The sequence below is a fragment of the Pygoscelis adeliae genome, unplaced genomic scaffold (genome assembly GCF_000699105.1).
Source record: "Pygoscelis adeliae isolate BGI_AS28 unplaced genomic scaffold, ASM69910v1 Scaffold72, whole genome shotgun sequence".
In the NCBI taxonomy this organism is placed as follows: Eukaryota; Metazoa; Chordata; class Aves; order Sphenisciformes; family Spheniscidae; genus Pygoscelis; species Pygoscelis adeliae.
This window is the reverse complement of record NW_008824286.1, coordinates 1611925-1618722: the sequence shown is the minus strand read 5'-3', so window position 1 is coordinate 1618722 and position 6798 is coordinate 1611925. Positions and strand designations below refer to the sequence as shown.

The 6798-nt window shown below is 43.3% G+C and overlaps 1 protein-coding gene across 1 annotated transcript in view; it reads right to left on the bottom strand.

Moving 5' to 3' along the window:
- Nucleotides 1-6798, bottom strand: part of EDEM2 (ER degradation enhancer, mannosidase alpha-like 2) — a 9447-nt gene that overhangs the window by 1197 nt on the left and 1452 nt on the right. Inside the window, exons 2-8 of the mRNA XM_009318688.1 lie at nucleotides 6381-6518; nucleotides 5182-5307; nucleotides 4240-4451; nucleotides 2921-3062; nucleotides 2495-2619; nucleotides 1622-1766; nucleotides 320-441 (exon numbers count right to left, since the gene is read on the bottom strand). Coding sequence (XP_009316963.1) covers nucleotides 320-441; nucleotides 1622-1766; nucleotides 2495-2619; nucleotides 2921-3062; nucleotides 4240-4451; nucleotides 5182-5307; nucleotides 6381-6518 — 1010 coding nt within the window. The remainder of the gene's footprint in view (nucleotides 1-319; nucleotides 442-1621; nucleotides 1767-2494; nucleotides 2620-2920; nucleotides 3063-4239; nucleotides 4452-5181; nucleotides 5308-6380; nucleotides 6519-6798) is intronic.

Below are 6798 nucleotides of genomic sequence, written 5' to 3'. Positions count from 1 at the left end.
TGGAACACCTAGTAGCTACCAGGACACAAGAGGCAGGAGAAGCTTCTGATGCTTTCCCATGTTTTGGACTCTGGTGCAACAGCCAATGACAGAATTTGGCCCACTGTTCAGGCTGTGAGGGAAGTTACTACGAGAAACACGACCAGCGGTTACCAGATCAGCTTCACAGAGAAATAAAAGGGGTTTGTTTGACAAAGAGGTCATGTTTCAACCAAAGCGATCACTTGACTCGATGGCAAAACACCATTCATGAGAACACTTTCTAAAAGCTGATTTTTAGCAGCCATTTAGCTGACTTAGCAGTTGATTTAGCACTTACAGTTGCAAATCCACAGTCCACCTTGCTGATTTTCTCTATTGACTCCACTGCGTCTCTTCCCAGTTCTAAGAGCGTGGGATCTCTTGTAGCACGGTACAGATACATTGCACTCTCAATCAGCTCTGCAAAAAAACCCCAAACATTTGCAAGCATAAAGATTACCAAGCCATGTACACAGGAAGACGAGATATTCCTTGAACTAATTTAACAATAGTACTCTAGGACGATCAGGGAAACAGCCTAGCTTGCCTTGTATTTCCTCTGGCTCAAAGCACAGATACGTGCTTTTACTAAGGATGTGCTACAAAGAAATTCACTCTAACCAGATTGCATCAGCTCAGGTAAGAGTGAGTAACGCTCCCCTCACACTCTCTGAATGTGGGAGGGGTGCAAGAGAGAAAATGGATTAAAACTCAGTTGTCAAAGGAAGAAAAGAAAGATGCTTCTAGAAAGGATTACAAAGAAGAAATTCAACTCCCAAAATACAGTTTTTAAACAATACCGTAAGCCTCTGAAACAGGGGTACCTAAACCACCACGAAAACAGGCTCTATGGAAATACTCTATATAGGCAACATGTGCACTGTGCTGTGTTTACTTACTAAAGAAACACATCTTTTTGGACGCTATGATACATTTGAAAGTTAATGCTGATGAGTATTTTTGGTGGAAGCGTCCAATGCGGAGGTCACCTGAACACTCAGACCAAAAGGAAATTATTCTCATTTACAAAGTTTTACTGACCTAATAATCAGGTGGGAGGTTTGTTCTTTTTTTGTCACAGTGGTAAAAAAACCAGAAAAAAAGACAGATCATTTCATTGCAGTATCACAGACAACATATAACCCCTCTGGTATGTTGAGCTTTACTAGTGCAACTGGAATTAGTTTATTTCAGGAACGCAACAGAACTAGAGTGGTCTATTCATACTCACTTTCACTTCCTAAATGTAAAGGACACAGGCAGTCATATTAACATTTCGCCTGACTTTAAAACATCCCATGTCAGACAGTCTAACACTTAAACATTTCAAATCCTACACTGTGAACCCAATTCACTAACAGGCCCCCTTCATACAGTAACACTACGGTTTGCTTCCTGTAAAAGGTAGCCCTGCCTTTGTGAAGGGCAGAAAGCAAAACGTGTAGCTCTGACTATGGAAATCACTGGTGAAATGCATGCAGGAACTAAGTCAAAGCAAAACTGGGGAGGAACTTTTGGAGGGCAGGTGTTGCTAACATTTGATCTTACCACCAGAGCAAAAGCCGGAGTCCGTGTCCCCTTTTATTTCATTTCTGCTTACCAGGCCTGAGGGGATATCCTTCTCTCTTGTCCACTGTATAGCCCTGGGGAATGTTGTAGAACTCAGGCAGCCCACCAAACTGCTTCCAGACAGTGTAATAGTTGAGGAAGGTTCGCATGGCATTATCTACATCCCCAATTAGGCTCTGAGAGAGGGGAAACAATTAGCAAAGCAACATCTGGGTGAAGAAGAAACGGCACAGGAATTGATGCAATAACACTCCTATAGTCAAAGCAAGAGATGGTGACAGAAATGGGCTGTTCAGCAGCTCTGAATGGCGTAAGTAATATTTAGGCATGATGCCTTAAGAATAGGTGGGACTGAGGTCCTGCTATAGGTGCTGCTTTTCTGTTGGATGATGACATTCTGCACACCTAGATAATATGAAGTCCCTTTGATTTTTAGTTAACGGAAGGCTGGGTTTCTTCAGTCAGCATTTCTTTTAGTCAATCACAGCATCCAGCCTACTTCAGTGGGGATAACAAAGTCCCAGACCAAACATAAGTACTGAGGAGAAAGCAAACCTCTCAACAGGAAAGTATTCACACAAATAAAGCATTTATAAGGTGGTGGGAAAGAGGCGTGGTTTTCTTTCACCTTATGTTCCCATCTGGATTATGAGACCGCTGTCAGTGGAGTTTGCTTCAACAAAACTGCCCTCCCATCGTGCTTAACGGGAGACCTTTTTTATAGACCACAGATAAAGTCAACATCTGCTCTTCTACAGGCTCAGACTACTGTAGATTTCATCAGAGATCAAAACAAACTTTTAAACCAGCACAGTTGAGGGTTATATTAGTAACTTTTATATTAAAGACCAACCCAAGACAGATGAACAAAATCACCATATGCTACTGGTGTGACAGCTCTTACCTGTAGGCCTGGCCAGTAGGCCTCCAGGGACTGAAAAACAGGCATGGACACTGTTCCTTTGTACATCTGAACCCAGAGGTACCAGTCATCAAACTTTGTGTAATTTTTGATAGCTTTGTTATATTCTATAAAGAAACATAGATGCGTAAGTAATCCAACAAAAAAAATATCCTTTTTTAAGATGAGAGAAGCCCCTTTTTCACTTGAGCCATGTCAAATGAATGACTTCTCAAGGATGCTCACTTTGGTAACTCTTTGTTATCACAGACTGTTCAAAAGTATTACACCAAAGGCTTCAGGAACAGTCTTGAATGTACCCTGTTAGATTCTTCCTCTTCTTCTTCCACAGTCCCACGTGCAAAGTTTTTACAGGTGCAGTCAAGGAAGCATTCCTGGGACCCTTCAGACAGAAAACAAACAGCTCACCTAGAAACATGGACATCAGCTCCTTGTCCTGCAGGAGAATGGCTCCTTTAACAAGGTATTCAAAGTAGGAGTCCACTCCGGCCCCAATGCCAGCATCTTGGGCCACCCACTTGGCAGTTAGCACATCAATGTGGTTACCAACCTGGAAGAAGTGAGGGAGAAGGAAAGAGGGAGTTAAAGTGGAAATAAAGCTTATCTACTAAACAATAACTAAAAAAATCCCCACAACACCACCACACAAGAAACCCTTGACCTTTTTTCAGATCGTCCATTTCACAGATTCACAATGTCCATTCCAACTAGCATTTTCTCCATTACAAGACACGTTTATCAGTATCAGAGAAGTACAAACTGTAGAAAAAATAACTTTGGAATTTTATGCTTCCAATATAGATGCTGCACTGGCCAAAACAAAACACCATTATGCTACTGTAAAAACGCACAATTTCAACATGATGTGTCTGGTCCCAATTCTGATCTTACAGAAGAGTAGAGAACGATGAAGTGGTACAGATAGAGAGATGGAGGCCAAGGATGTCAAAGGCATGAGAGCTGCCATGCTAATATTTAAATAGATCCTCCAAACCTGGGACTCTTCAGCCCAGAAACAGATCCAGCTGATGGAGAATAAAATACACAACCGCGACTTGCTTAGCAAAGATGAAACAAACCCCAGCTATTCCGTTTCTTTCTTGAACGAGGATTAGGGGTATAAACCAAAAATAAAGAGATCCCAAAGCAAACAAAAGGTAACACTTCTTCATACAGCATAGGAATAAATCTGTTCCACTTCACGTATGCAACACCAGGAGTTCACATAGGTTCAAAAAGCAGCTATAGAAATTAACTGAAGAAAGACTGACCTGGAGATAGTGAACACAGAGATAACACTTCTAGCTCTGGATATTCCTAAAACACCAAAGCCACAGAGGCTGGCAATATCTTGGTGCGCTTGCCAAGCTCTTATTCTCTTCCGTAGGCCATTGTCCCACCAGGCATTAGACAGACCTTTTATTTAATCTGTTACAGCTGCTGTTACAAAAACTGCAATACCCAGTAGAAAGCATTTGTCTCCCAGCCACATCTGTTATGGAACAGAACAATGGCATAATGTTGGGTTGCACCACTAAAGCAGAGATGTGGATGCTGCAGGTGTCCAGGAACAATGTCAAACACGCGACTTCAGCCCAGTTATTAGCACTGTGGTTATTTATCTAGTTCTATCTCCTCTCTGTCTATGCTTTTTTTACGCTTAGAATTGCATCCACAAAACTATACAAAAAGCAGGCCAGCCAATTCAGTGTCCATTCCTCACTCACCAGCCCGATATCCGAGCGATTCTTCCACAGTGCCTTCAAAGCTTTCCTGGCAACATCCTCGAACACTGGGTCACCAGTAAGGTGGCTTAAAGTGGCAAATTCCACTATAAATGTACCAATTCCAGCAGTACAGGTAACCGGGGTCTCCCCAGGGTTTACTCCGTGCAGCAAGTTCACTGTTCCATATGGCATCCCAGTTGGGGTCTGAAAAGCTGAAACATAGTATTTTTGGTTCATGAGTGTTCACGGTTACGTTTGACAGACTGTCAAGCAAAGACGTGCTTCACATTCCACTGCACACAGGCAAGAAGCGGGACTGGAGCAATTGCAGTAACTGCAAAGAACGAAATGAGAAGTAGAGTGTGGTCCTGGGAGGGGCAGAGAGGGTACCCCAAGCTACACACAGTCCTGGGAAGGTACTGCAGATCTCTTCCACCTTGCCCAGAGCAGCAGACTGCATCCCTACTTTTTTTTACAGCACAAGCAGGGTGGTCAAAACAGAACTAAACGCACTGGTCAGCAAAGTGCAAACACTGAGCTTGTGATTACTCAGTGGTAGCCCAGAGTGCACACCGCCCAAGGAAACAGTGCCATGCTATCAGGGCACGCATCCCAGCAGCAGCCCACAAAGGGGTAGATAAGGCTGTATCTTCTCGTCTTTACAAGCTGCTGTTTCACAGCCTTTATTTATTACTTATATTAAATATATTTCCCCTCAACAAGCAGCAAACTGGTGTGTTAAGGGCATACAACACCTGGCATGCATATATACAACTGGTATGATGCACTTCACAATGTTTTCCCCGCAAGCTGAACTTGCTTTGAGCTCAGGGAACGCCGGACTGTTTCAGGATTTTACACGTCAAGCAGTGCCACCTTCATCAGACACACCAGTCACCTCATGAACTACAGCACAGCAACACAAACCACACAAGTTCTCACCCGGCAGGAGTTTGCGAGCTGCTTCCTCCGCCATCCTGAGGAGAGGTCCAGAGCACGGCCAGCCCACTTCTACTTCAACGCCAGCCTTCTTCGACAGCAAGTGAGCGGAGAGGAGACCACCCACCACTGGAAGGTGCACAGTAAGAATCCCATTAAAGAATGTGGGGGAGGAATGAAATCTGAAACCAGTTCTATGTATTTGTATTTATCATGATGCAGAGGCAGTGTTTATGGAGAAGAAAAGTGAGCTGGCTCACCTTTAACAACCTAATTCAGTATGCCACAAAAGAAGAGTGGTTGGTTTGTTTCTTCCTGCCTGATTGCAATGGGTAGCAGATATATACCTGCCATTATTTTAGAAGCATCAGATCCTACTTGCCTTACTATACACCTGCACTGCCCTGCAGACAATCAGAAAGCTAGCAGTGTAACGAACACGAACCTCTACGTGAGGAATTCTGTTTCATTTCTTCCAGACAACTTAATGCTATGTCTGTGTCAAGTAATACAGCGTACCCGCTTAAATTCCTTGGAGAAAAATGTCTAGGCCAGTGTCAAGGATGTCAGCATGACTGACAGAGGCAGGGAGTTATTAGCCCTTTCCACAGGCTTGTCTACTGTCACATAACAAGCACAAACACAGAGAAATTACAGTGCTGCAAAAACTGATTCAGCAATATTTGACAGGAGAAACAAAAAAAGCATAACTAACAGTTTTGTTCCCTGCCAGTGTCTTTTAGCTGGACAGTACTGAAGCATTTAGGCGTCTAAGCGGGTACAAGACCCCAAAGGCCTTTGTGATTTTAAAAAAAAAAAAAAAAAAAGACAAGTTTCACTTTACAACGCTAAAGCAAGAAATTAATAATCTCTATTCCAAAACAGTATGTAAAAAAGATAGTATACAATTTGTACTGTTTCAGTGGAAAAGATGTTTATTCCAAAGCTTAAAACTTGGCACCATCAGAATATTGAAACTGCCACGTCTACTTCTGTTTGTGTTGAGGCAGGAAGCAGAAAGGTGATGTGCAAAGACAAAAAGGAAGTGACATTTGTTTGGGATTTTTCTGTGTGTTTACGTGTCCCATTAGACCGCGTTACAAATTCACTCTGACCGCTACCTCGCGTTACCTCTGTGTACAGTTCAGAGACGCGTACAGGAAGGTAATCCAGCCTAAACACCACAGAAAAACCCACCTCACCTCGAATGTTAGTTTCAAAGACAGATGCATTGACATCAATATCAAAATCCACCCCTTCCTGCAGTACGTTGACGACTCGCTGGAACTCGGAAACATTTCCCAAGATCTGCAGGGAGAGCGGGACAACAGAGAACAAGGCTCAGAGTTCACGGGAAAACAGAGGTGCAATTCAACGTTAGGGGCTAGTTCTAGTTTTCGTTTTACTATTTCGTGGAATCATTAATTGCAAACAGTACTAAAAAAGCAACTGGCTGTTTCATCTCATTTCAAAAGATTTTCTTTGCACGCTTTAGGTCTTTATTCCAGAGTCAGAAGGGGTCGAGGCAGGGAGCTCTGGCCACCTGCCTCCCAGGGCTGGAGCGAAACCTCCGCAGTCAGTTAATGCCGGACCTTCCGCCACTGCCGCCTAAGAACCAGC